Below are 13,642 nucleotides of genomic sequence, written 5' to 3' on the forward strand. Positions count from 1 at the left end.
AGCACATCTACCAAGATAAGCTCAGACAGAGGATGCAGGGTAAGTATCACTACCAAGATAAGCTCGGACAGAGGATGCAGGGTAAGCACATCTACCAAGATAAGCTCAGACAGAGGATGCAGGGTAAGCACTACTACCAAGATAAGCTCAGGCAGAGGATGCAGGGTAAGTACTACTACCAAGATAAGCTCAGGCAGAGGATGCAGGGTAAGTACCACTACCAAGATAAGCTCAGGCAGAGGATGCAGGGTAAGCACATCTACCAAGATAAGCTCAGAAAGAGGATGCAGGGTAAGCACTACTACCAAGATAAGCTCGGACAGAGGATGCAGGGTAAGTACCACTACCAAGATAAGCTCGGACAGAGGATGCAGGGTAAGCACATCTACCAAGATAAGCTCAGACAGAGGATGCAGGGTAAGTACCACTACCAAGATAAGCTCAGACAGAGGATGCAGGGTGAGCACTACTACCAAGATAAGCTCGGACAGAGGATGCAGGGTAAGTACCACTACCAAGATAAGCTCAGACAGAGGATGCAGGGTGAGCACTACTACTAAGATAAGCTCAGACAGAGGATGCAGGGTAAGTACCACTACCAAGATAAGCTCGGACAGAGGATGCAGGGTAAGCACAGCTACCAAGATAAGCTCAAACAGAGGATGTAAGGTAAGCACATCTACCAAGAGAAGCTCAGACAGAGGATGCAGGGTAAGCACATCTACCAAGATAAGCTCAGACAGAGGATGCAGGGTAAGTACCACTACCAAGATAAGCTCGGACAGAGGATGCAGGGTAAGCACATCTACCAAGATAAGCTCAGACAGAGGATGCAGGGTAAGCACATCTACCAAGATAAGCTCAGACAGAGGATGCAGGGTAAGTATCACTACCAAGATAAGCTCGGACAGAGGATGCAGGGTAAGCACATCTACCAAGATAAGCTCAGACAGAGGATGCAGGGTAAGCACATCTACCAAGGGTAAGTTCAGAGAGAGGACCTTCAGTAGGCTCAACCATAGAACTCAGGGTAAACACCACTACCGGGATAAGCCCAACTCGAGGTCTCCCACTCTATGATGATCATATGTCCTAATAACCTAAATTGTGACCTTGTAGGATATTTATAGGTGACCTATACTACCAAGTAGCAATCTGTGTAATAGGATTCAGCTGACCAGATTTTCTTGTTGCCTATATAGCTGTATAACAGATAGACATTTCCTACATATCCTGTATACTCACAATGATAATGTACCGTTATCCCTTGTGGGTGAGGTCAGAGCTCGGGTCCGATTATTCTGGTGCCTTGTGCCGCTGTACGGTGAGATGGCGGTATATTTATACTCTTATGTCTTCCACATCATTGAACATATAATCGGAGTAATTAGTAGAACCTCCAGTATGTGACACTGTAGACATTTCCCATGGAGATGGTTCTTCTCTGCGCTTATCCCCAGTGATACATTAGCAGATGTGTCACCTTAAAGCGCAACAAAACTGTCTGACAACTTTTGATTGTCTGGCAGTATTTGTATCATTAATATATTTACTTTATTAACAAATTTTACCTCCTTTCTGTGACCTCACACACCTAGGGTCATGTGGTTGACTGACCTGTGATTGGGCCTCAGCAGTGACCCTGGGCACGTGATGTCACAGAAGAGTGCCAGACATTTTTTGACTTGTTGCATTATACTTAACATGAAATAGTCACTTACTTTGCAGCTTAGTCTAATTTAGTAAAGCATGTGATTCTGGAATACAATGTAATTAGTTTTATTTAAAGGGATTCTATCATTAAAGGGGCTCTATCAGCCATCTTCCTTCGGTGCTCGCGAACTGACATTGCTAAAAAAAATGGCCTGGGCGCATGCACAGTAGCCGTAGTAGAAGCCGCATGCTACTGCGTATGCGCCCACGCCATTTTTTTTGCCCATGTCAGTTCGCGAGCGCCGGAGGAGGACGGGACCCGAGGACATCACAGGAAGAGGAGGCGTGGATGAAGAAGACGGCGCACCCTGAATGCCCGCCCAGCGTGCACGATGCGTAAGTAGATCACATTCTTTTTTAGGGTATTATTTTAAAACTGGGGGGTAGTATAATATAACATTAGCGGTGCCTGAATAGCCTAATTAAAGGCTATGCACGCATATGTGGGGCTCTAGCAGCATGATTTTGCTGATAGAGCCCCTTTAAAATCACATTTTTTCTCGATCACATGTAGGAATATCCTTAAGAAAGACTATTGTTCTCCTACCTTTAGATGTCTTCTCTGGGCCTCCGTTTGGTAGAAATCCCAGTTTTCATCTGTATGCAAATTAGTTCTCTCGCAGCACTGGGGGTGGTCCTCAGCGCTCAAACAGCACTGGGGCGGCCACTCTGCAAACGGAATGGCCTCTCTGCGTGTCTTCTTCCAGAGCTGGTTTCAGCCGACAGTAGTAGAGCCGACCGCGCATGCCGGCCGGCGGCCATTTTTGGGAGGCCACTCTTGCTCTTGAAGTTCAATGCAGGAGCGGCCTCCCAAAAATGGCTGAATGTTAATGGTCTCAATACAAGTTAATACAAGCTGTGGCCTACTCCCACATTATCCAAAGTTTTTTGCTGTGTTTATTAGAGGCAGGGGTCCTCTGGGAGTTCCCCCTTTCCCCTCCCTTTCTCTTTTTTTGGGAGAGGGGTTAGTTTTGTATAGGTAGTCTGGCTCATCCTTTGCCAGCTCATAATTAAACGAGAAGAGCCCAAGCCCCTCCGACTGAAGAAAACTGACATCGAACTTAGATGTATTGTACTGATGGAATAAGGCATAGATCTCATTTGCTTTGAAGCCCATTTTCATCAGTAGGTCAACCATTTTCCCTAGGAGGACACAACTCATTGCTTTGCCACTATAGACAGACCTCATTCCTACACTCAGCACATGGTCCGGGTGCTGGGAGAGACCACACAGTATGGCCGTCCCTTTATTCTCTTGTAGGCTGACAGTCCATGTCTGTGTTTCCAAAAGGATATATCAACCTTCACAGCCATCTCTAGACCTCAACCTCCACATCATCAGTATGAGGTCTACAGACAAAACTCACTGGGTCATTTGGCTTAGTCTTCTTCCTTCTGCTCCCTCCAGGTGCCTATAAGATCGTCATTAAAGGAAAAGATCTAGAGGCCCACTGGGGATTCCAGCTATTTAATCTGGGCCATTAGCGCCCCTCTCTGGCTGCTGTCATTGTCCTCCCCTGAGTCAGCAGAACTGCACCTAGGTGTCACAGCCTTCTGTCTTGCAGAGGGGCCGCTGTATGGAATCTGCTGGTGTTGCTGAAGGCTGGCAGGTGGATCTTGATGCTGGTCATCTTCCATCTTCTCCTCCTCATCCATATGACTCTCAGGTTGGAGCCCCGTTATCTTTGTCTCAATATCATGTGTAATATCCCAGCAGTCTCTCCGCACAGTATAATGTTCCATAGTGGCTTCCATATAATATAAAGTCCTCAGTGGACCATCCACACAGTATTATGCCCCATAGTGGCCCCTGCACACAGTATAATGTCCCATAGTGACCCATACGGTGTTCATTACATACAGTTCTATGAAAAAGTTTGGGCACCCCTATTAATCTTAATCATTTTTAGTTCTAAATATTTTGGTGTTTATAACAGCCATTTCAGTTTGATATATCTAATAACTGATGGACACAGTAATATTTCAGGATTGAAATGTGGTTTATTGTACTAACAGAAAATGTGCAATATGCATTAAACCAAAATTTGACCAGTGCAAAAGTATGGGCACCTCAACAGAAAAGTGACATTAATATTTAGTAGATCCTCCTTTTGCAAAGATAACAGCCTCTAGTCGCTTCCTGTAGCTTTTAATCAGTTCCTGGATCCTGGATAAAGGTATTTTGGACAAACAATTCAAGTTCAGTTAAGTTAGATGGTCGCCGAGCATGGACAGCCCGCTTCAAATCATCCCACAGATGTTCAATGATATTCAGGTCTGGGGACTGGGATGGCCATTCCAGAACATTGTAATTGTTCCTCTGCATGAATGCCTGAGGATTTGGAGCGGTGTTTTGGATCATTGTCTTGCTGAAATATCCATCCCCGGCGTAACTTCAACTTCGTCACTGATTCTTGAACATTATTCTCAAGAATCTGCTGATAATGAGTGGAATCCATGCGACTCTCAACTTTAACAAGATTCCCGATGCCGGCATTGGCCACACAGCCCCAAAGCATGATGGAACCTCCACCAAATTTTACAGTGGGTAGCATGTGTTTTTCTTGGAATGCTGTTTCTTTTTGGACGCCATGCATAACGCCTTTTTTTTATAACCAAACAACTCAATTTTTGTTTCCAAAATGAAGCTGCCTTGTCCAAAAGTGCTTTTTCATACCTCAGGCAACTCTATTTGTGGCGTACGTGCAGAAACGGCTTCTTTCTCATCACTCTCCCATACAGCTTCTATTTGTGCAAAGTGCGCTGTATAGTTGACCGATGCACAGTGACACCATCTGCAGCAAGATGATGCTGCAGCTCTTTGGAGGTGGTCTGTGGATTGTCCTTGACTGTTCTCACCATTCTTCTTCTCTGCCTTTCTGATATTTTTCTTGGCCTGCCACTTCTGGGCTTAACAAGAACTGTCCCTGTGGTCTTCCATTTCCTTACTATGTTCCTCACAGTGGAAACTGACAGGTTAAATCTCTGAGACAACTTTTTGTATCCTTCCCCTGAACAACTATGTTGAACAATCTTTGTTTTCAGATCATTTGAGAGTTGTTTTGAGTAGCCCATGATGCCACTCTTCAGAGGAGATTCAAATAGAAGATCAACTTGCAATTGGCCACCTTAAATACCTTTTCTTATGATTGGATACATCTGGCTATGAAGTTCAAAGCTCACTGAGGTTACAAAACCAATTTTGTGCTTCAGTAAGTCAGTAAAAAGTAGTTAGGGGAATTCAAATCAATAAAATGATAAGGGTGCCCATACTTTTGCACCGGTCAAATTTTGGTTTAATGCATATTGCACATTTTCTGTTAGTACAATAAACCTCATTTCAATCCTGAAATATTACTGTGTCCATCAGTTATTAGATATATCAAACTGAAATGGCTGCTGCAAACACCAAAATATTTAGAACAAAAAATGATTAAGATTAATAGGGGTGCCCAAACTTTTTCATAGGACTGTATATTGCAATATTTATGATGTTCACCACCCTTGAACTATTTTTATACTCGGGTCTTTTCAGACCCCAGAGTATGATAATAAGAGAAGGTGACAAACTTAAAAGAAAAAAAACTGTGTTACTCACCTCTCCTGGGCTCCGGCATTGGTTTTTCATGTCATTTATTTTATCTTGCTTACTTATATAGCACTATCATATTCCTCAGCACTTTACAGTTAGTAATATTGCCAACACTGTCTAAATTCCCTATCAGTATGTCATAGGAGTGAGGGAGGATACCAAAGTACCCAGAGGAAACCCACACAAACACGTGGAGAACATACAAACTCCGGGCAGATGTTGCAAGGCCACAGTACTAAGCAACGCGCTGCCCTATGACATTACATACTGGCTGTTAGGAGATGGGTCGGAGCCTCCGCGGTGGTGAGCAGAGACTGCCGGACCTCTCCACTTTTGGTCCCCGGCCTCTGCTTCTAGCTGATTCAGGGGGCAGACCAGAACCTCTGCGATGGCATACGGGGGTTTCTGGTTCCCTCCTGAGCCGGACCACAAACTTCCGGGGCAGGAGATCATGCAGCGGGCCGAAGCCTATTTAAGTTGGGCTCCGGCTTGACGCTGGCTATTGAGTTTCTCCTAGTTCGCTCCTTCTGCTGTGTTACGTGTGCCTGTATTTGACCTACTTATTATGTTCCCTGGACTCTGCCTTTACCTCTCGATTTAGTACTGTGCCATCTCCTGTTGATGACCTTGGTATGTCTTCAGAATTTTGCTCCTAGACCCTGATTTTGTACCGCTCTGCTCTCCTGTTACCGACCAAGCTTGCTTACGCTTTCTTCTGGATTACTCTCTGTACTGCACTGACCTCACGCTGATGACCTGGATTGGATGAATACTTTTTGGTGCACCGCCAACCGCTGCCTTCTGGTTCTTCAGACCTTCATGTCAACTCTGTAAACCTGCTGGTAAGTGATTCCAGTTTCTGGTTCTGCTGTGATTTGTGGTGCGCTGTGTGTCCAGGGTTCCCTGACCAATACCACCCTACTCGGCAGTAGCCTCCAAGTCCGTCACCATCATCAGGGGCTCTGGTGAACATCTCTGAAGGGTTGGGCTTGGTGTGGCCCGGAGTGTGCTGGACACTCAGTGCTGTGTTTTGTCATTTTGATCAGAGTTTCTGGTACTTGTACCCACTATTCGCTTGGTGCTGCATCTGTATCCCTAACCCCGGCATCATGACTCATAATGACCCACATAGTCCACATGACCACTGAGGCCCAATGACAAGCCTCAGCAGTCTGTGATGTCAGTGCAGAGGTCTGAAGACCAGCGCTGGAGCCCAGGAGTGGTGAGTACCACTGTTTGCTGTGTTCACTCACCTTCCCTGGTCTCTGCTCATTATACTTGGGGGTCTGAAGATGTTCCATATTATAATAATAATGGTTTTGTCTCAGTCGTGTTAAGTATGAAGGAAACCACCAGAGGAACAACAACAAATACTCCAAGTGCCACAACCCTAAATTTCATTCCCTGACCACGGACGCCTCCGCTTTCCCTTCATCGGCTGTGGGCAGGGCGTAATCCAGACGGTATTGGCTTATTAAAAGAAAAAGGTTCCATGGCATCTCAGCCTCCTTATAACATCCTTGCAGGTGGGACAATATAACTCTGAAAGTCCATGTCCAGACAGAGCAGCAAATTTCATAAGACCTCGGATTCTCTTGCTCCTGAGATTGGTGTTTACTAGTCACCAATTAGGGTTCCGATACCATAGTGGCCGCCATGCAGTAAGCACAGGGGGGCGAGCTCCCACCCCATGTACGACATTACGGTTAATACTTGTTTTACCCATAACATAGTGCGACCATTGCCCTACTGCATGTGGGCCAGATTTCATCCATCCCTCTCAGGGTGGATTCACAACTGTGCCCGATTTTCGCTTTAGCCAATCTGACGGGTTTCCATCCTCTGCCCCAAGAAACTGGGCAGGAGATGGAAACCTGGCGCTCAGTTTTCAAACTTATTCACTTTTATGGGTTTGCAAAGTGACCACCCGTGTGCATCTTCTGCCTCTCCGTGTCGAAACTGGTTTCATTATAAATTGTGAATCAAGTGAATGGGTTTGAAAACTGAGCGCTGGGTTTCATCCCCTGTCCAGTTTCTCAGGGCGGAAGACGGAAACCCGCCGGATTGGCTAAAGCGGAGACCGGGCGCAGGTGTGAACCCGCCCTCAGCTGTCAGCCGCCCCTCTACTGCCGACCATGACGTCTCCTACAATTTCATTGACACAAATCCAATCCAACACTAACACAGTTTTTTAATTTTACATATTACCAGAATTTTCTATATATGATTCCTTTATTCTTGCGATTCTCTTGGATTGCCGTCATGTCCTCGGAGATGGCCTACAAATCCCCGAAAACAATCATTAACTTCATCCTGTCATCCTGATGTTCATGAAACTTATCAACTGAGATCCCAGCCCTGCCCCCCGGGACACCTGGTGATGGTATATAGGATGGTATAGAGGTTCTGCCGTATACTCTGACATAGGTCAATGATACTACATGGCGCAGACAAGACGGAGCAGATGAAGAACTGAGAGGCAATAAGAACTGGAAACAGCAAGACCTTGTGTGTGGTAAGTGACCGCCATGAGAGTCATCCCCAGATGTAGCAGAGCTGACTATGTCATCTGTAAGGGGCAGGGATTTGTCGTGGACACAGCTCACTAATCTATGCCATTTGGATGGAACGATCATCCTAACCCTGTATCCTCTGATAAAGACAATGGGGGGAGTTTAGCCATCGCTCTACGCCAGAGGGACCATATTGTGACGCACGATTGGCACAAGGCCCTTTCTACCCCTCACTCTACACATTGTGCCGATGTTGGCAGAAAGGGGCTGAGATGCTTCGGGCCGACATCTCCATTCTGGTGCTCGCACATGCGCAGGGGTGGTCCAGGAATTACAATACTTGGGCAGGGGCCGGGGAAGGTGAAACATAAAAAAACTATTACTCCCTTGTCCCTGGTGCTCCGGTGTCCCCGCCACTGAGCCTTATGGGTTGCATTTTTCCATCATTCACTACATAGTACACGTGAGGCCTTACCTGTATTCTGTAGGTCAGTGTGATGATGTGATACCAAAGTTACAGAATATTTTTCATGTTTTAGCACCTTTCAAAAAAAATTAAAAACTTTGCAAAATGTAGATTTTTTTTGTTGCCATATTCATCTGGGAATTTTTCATATTTTTGCATTTTGAGCAGATTTGTGTTGCTCCTTCTGAGTGGGAAGAGGGTAATGATGGAGATTCCACCAGTTATGGGACCACTGAAGGGAAAATAGCAAAGACATGCGGCTCAATGCAACTAACTCCGGGACTTAGGGGTTATATGTGCAGAGACTTAGCCACGGACTGGAGCTCATGTTACCGGATGACGCTGCACTGGCTGAGAGCTGGGGCTTCTCATATCTCTGCTGCTCAATATAATTCCATTTGCAGTTGCTCTGACACCAGGGTGTTACATTTGCTGGGGTAGATATAACTGGGAGATCCGGAGCCTCCAGCCGCCCTGTGTCTGAGCACTGCCTCCATCTATTTGTATTGTGTCTATAGGAGCCTGTCAGTAATAGAGGGCTCCGGCACTAAGACTGGGAGATATAAGGAGGGTGACGCCATATCCACACTCACTTGTAGTCTCCTTAGGCTGATGTATATCTCGTGGATTACCCATATTATCTCCTGAGCATAAGGATTTCATGAGCCCCCCTCTCTATATGTGTCTAAATGAGCAGTATCAAATCAAACAGGCTTTATTGGCACGTCTGAATAGATATTTGGCATTGCCAAAGCTAGTAAAGTGGGGGGGGGGGGGGAGGGGGTTGATTTGGGGTATAACAGTCCGTGGAGTCTCATCTTCCCCTTAGTTGGTGACAGCTGGACACGTATTGGGCAGTGATCTCCACAGTGGCCTCTTCTTCTCCCAGTAGGATGTAGAGTTTCCTCTTCTCATCTGGGATGTGGGCAGAGAGTCTTTGGTAGTAGATGGCCCTCACAGCTGAGTATTTGGTGCAGTGTAGGAGGAAGTGGGTCTCGTCTTCTAGGGCCCCCTGGTCACAGTACTGGCACAGTCTCTTCTCCCGTGGCTTGTACGTCTTCCTGTATCGCCCCGTCTCTATCTCTAGGTTGTGGGCGCTCAGTCTGTACCGGCTCAGGGTCTGTCTGTGTTTGGGGTGGCGTATTCTCTCCAGGTAGGTGGCCATGTTGTAGTCCCTTTGCAGTGACTGGTACACGGTGAGTTTCTTGGAGTTATTTATTGCGCTTCTCCATTCCTCCATGTACCGCTCTTTGTCTCTCTCAATGACTCTTTCATTTGAGCCTTGTTCAGGGCATGTTGGGGGTTTTGGCTTGGCAGATGGCTGATGCTTGGTTGGGGGATATCAGTTTTTCTCGGGGCTCTGTGGCTCAGCCAGGCTTGGTGGTGGTAAGAGCCAGGACTGCTGCCCTGTATGTGTGTCCAGAATGATAGCGCCCTCTTCTGTATGGTGAGCCATAGGGGGAGTCTGCCTAGCTCAGCCCTGCAGGCCATGTTGGTGGTGTTGCGATGGACATGGAACAGGTATTTGCAGAACTCCAGGTGGAAGTTCTCTGTTGGGCTGGAATCCCACTTTGACTGGTCTGGGTAGGTGGCTGGGCCCCAAACCTCGCTGACATAGAGAAGGATCGGGGAGATGACAGCGTCAAATATCTTCAGCCAGACCCTCACCGGTGGTTTGAGGTGGTACAGTTGTCTTCTGATGGCATGGAAGGTTCTGCAGGCTTTTGCTTTCAGGGTTTCTATTGCTGCTTTGAAGCTTCCTGATTGGCTGAGCTCCAGCCCCAGGTAGGTGTAGCTGTTGGTCTTCTCCAGTGTGGAGCCGTTCAGCGTGAATCAGTATGGGAGAAGCCCCGGCCTCACATGTCCCATATGTGTATTTTATATACTGGGGTGTTCGTATCAGTGAATTGGACCGGACTATGTTACATCATTGTAGTCATTGGCTGCTCGGTGGCTCGTATATCCACAGGTTCTATCCTCAGATCAATCTCCAGCTTTGTATCTTATATCATCAGTGAGATAGACGGATACACGGATCCTCTCGTGGTTATTAATCTTCATCTTTATATTCAGCCCTTTGTCTCTGTTTTATGTTCCAATAAGAAATGTTTTACTTTTATTTGTATTATTTGAGGGATTCCTCTTCTGTCCTCTATCCTGTAGGTCAGTATGATGATGTCATACCAAATTTATAGAATATTTTTCCTTTTTTAATGCCTTTCTAAAAATAATGACAAACTTTGCAGAATCTACATTGTTTGGTGCAATATTCTGACATCTGGAAATTTGTCATATTTTTGTGCATTGTGAGTATATTTCTGTTGCTACTTCTGAGCGGATAGAGTGTAATGATGGAGATTCTCCTCTACTTACTGTATGTATCAAAAAAGAAAAAGACATGGCCACACATCCCAACCTTATACATTGATCTAGTGGTTCTCAGCAAATTTTATAATACCGAACATGAGGTTCTTAGTATACATATTGATCTGATGGAGATTCTCCTCTATTTACTGTATGCACTGTATGGGAGACATCATTGCAGCTCGTCTTACCCCACCGGCTATGGGACCACAGTCATCATATACCGGCCCAGTATAGTGTTACTCCTCATGTACACATTCTGGATTAAGGATTTATACAAGGCTAATTGAAAGGTTAGATACGTTTTGTATCATGCAAATCCCAATGATACTTTGTCCAGTGGTCGGGGCGATGTGGGGGGTTGTGTATCCAGTAATGTTGTGCCAAAGTAGTGATTTGGTCTTGAGAGTATTGTAATATATTCATGGTGGGACAGATTTAGAGAAGAAGTTGCCTGGACCTCGGTGATGTCTAAGTTACTAGAGGAGGAGAATTGTTTTGGAATGTTTTTGACTTATGTCTTTACTTCTATCTATTTTCTTCCAGTGCGGAAAGTCCAATTTCTTATCGTCTCTCCGATCTCCACAATAATGAATATAACGAGTGATAATCCACATGTGCCCTTCCTAGAGACTAAGGCAAGTCAGATTCTGATAGTCGTATTTTATGTCTTTGCATTCTTCTTCTTCTTCTTCTTCATCTACTTCATCGTTGTCCTGCTGATTGTCTTCTTCACCACTCCTCATGTCCAGGAGAACACTCGATATATCCTCTTTGCTCACATGCTCATCAATGATACCTTGTATCTTATCATGGGACTTGTCCTCTCGATGTTCTATACCTATGTTAGATCTGTTCCGATGCCCATCTGCTATGTCATGATCAGTCTAGCGACTGTTACCTTCAAGGTGACTCCCTATAACCTTGCAGTCATGGCGTTGGAGCGTTACATAGCCATTTGCTTCCCATTGAGGTATGCCATGTTTTGTACAACTCATAGAACTTATTTTGTCATTGCAGCCATGTGGTCTCTTGGACTGCTCCCTAATATTGTCGATTTTACTGTCTTGATGGTCTCAGCTGAGAAGACGTTTTTCTCCCAATACCTACTATGCAAACAGGCGTCCTTCATAGTGCAACCTGTGCAGTCTATTTTAATGTCATTGTCCTTCATCGGTAGTCTAATTCTGGTTTCGTTCATCATTCTCTTCACCTACATCAACGTTATCATCATAGCTCGAAAAACTAACTCTAAGAGTTCTTCTGCCTCGAAGGCCGGTAGGACCCTAATGCTCCATGCCATTCAATTGCTTCTGTGTCTCCTGTCGTTGACGTCCTCAATGACAGAGTCCTACAAAGGAGAGTATTTCCTCATTGTGATTGAGTTTAATTTTTTGGTATTGATGTGTTTGCCGCGGCTCCTCAGCCCTCTTATCTATGGGATTAGAGATGAAGTGTTCAGCAAACACATTAAGAAGATGTATTCTGCAAAAAAATAACGAAATGGTCTTTCCAAACCTTACAAATCAGATGTAATGACTGACTACCTGGAATGCCAAGAAATTTAAGAATGTCTTCAAATATCTCCAATAGTTCACCACCCACCCCATCATGTCACACCTACAGAGCTTCAGAACATGAGGCTATAAAGTAGTTTCCTGGGGGTAAAATATCGATGACCTATCGTTAGGATAGATGACATGATTAAACCCTCAGCACCTCCTACCACCTCCAACTCAAGAACATCTATCGAATCCGCTCCTTCCTCACCCCAGAAACCACAAAGATGCTAGTACATGCCCTCTCCCGCTTAGATTACTGTAATACCTTTCTCCATGCCCTCCCAGTGAATACTTTTGCCCCCCTCCAGTCCACCTTAAACTGTGCTAATCACTTAATACACCTCTCCTCCCATTCTTTATCAACCACTCTCCTCTGTCAATCCTTTCACTGGTTACCCATTCCCAGCAAATAGAGTTCAAGTTACACTAACATACAAAGCCATCCACAACCTGTCCCCTCCATATATCTCCGATCTCATCCTCACCTGTCCCCTCCATATATCTCCGACCTCATCCACAACCTGTCCCCTCCATATATCTCTGACCTCATCTTCACCTGTTCCCTCCATATATCTCTAACCTCATCCTCACCTGTCCTCTCCATATATCTCTGACCTCATCCTCACCTGTCCCCTCCATATATCCCTGACCTCACCTGTCTCCTCCATATATCTCTGACCTCATCCTCACCTGTCCCCTCCATATATCTCTGACCTCATCTTCACCTGTTCCCTCCATATATCTCTAACCTCATCCTCACCTGTCCCCTCCATATATCTCTGACCTCATCCTCACCTGTCCCCTCCATATATCCCTGACCTCACCTGTCTCCTCCATATATCTCTGACCTCATCCTCACCTGTCCCCTCCATATATCCCTGACCTCACCTGTCTCCTCCATATATCTCTGACCTCATCCTCACCTGTCCCCTCCATATATCTCTGACCTCATCCTCACCTGTCCCCTCCATATATCTCTGACCTCATCCTCACCTGTCCCCTCCATATATCCCTGACCTCACCTGTCTCCTCCATATATCTCTGACCTCATCCACAACCTGTCCCCTCCATATATCTCTGACCTCATCCTCACCTGCCTCCTCCATATATCTCTGATCTCATCCCCACCTGTCCCCTCCATATATCTCTGACCTCATCCTCACCTGTCCCCTCCATATATCCCTGACCTCACCTGTCTCCTCCATATATCTCTGACCTCATCCTCACCTGTCCCCTCCATATATCTCTGACCTCATCTTCACCTGTTCCCTCCATATATCTCTAACCTCATCCTCACCTGTCCCCTCCATATATCTCTGACCTCATCCTCACCTGTCCCCTCCATATATCCCTGACCTCACCTGTCTCCTCCATATATCTCTGACCTCATCCTCACCTGTCCCCTCCATATATCCCTGACCTCACCTGTCTC

The 13,642-nt window shown here is 45.8% G+C and overlaps 1 protein-coding gene across 1 annotated transcript; it reads left to right on the forward strand.

Annotated features, from left to right (window-relative positions):
• Window positions 1-704: 704 nt before the first annotated feature.
• LOC142194150 (odorant receptor 131-2-like) lies at window positions 705-12,147 on the forward strand. The gene is made up of 3 exons (XM_075263166.1): window positions 705-982; window positions 10,267-10,406; window positions 11,195-12,147. Exons 1-3 carry the CDS (start codon window positions 705-707, stop codon window positions 12,145-12,147), a joined length of 1,371 nt encoding a protein of 456 aa, XP_075119267.1.
• The last annotated feature ends 1,495 nt before the right edge of the window (window positions 12,148-13,642 follow it).

The sequence above is a fragment of the Leptodactylus fuscus genome, chromosome 2, assembly GCF_031893055.1.
Source record: "Leptodactylus fuscus isolate aLepFus1 chromosome 2, aLepFus1.hap2, whole genome shotgun sequence".
In the NCBI taxonomy this organism is placed as follows: Eukaryota; Metazoa; Chordata; class Amphibia; order Anura; family Leptodactylidae; genus Leptodactylus; species Leptodactylus fuscus.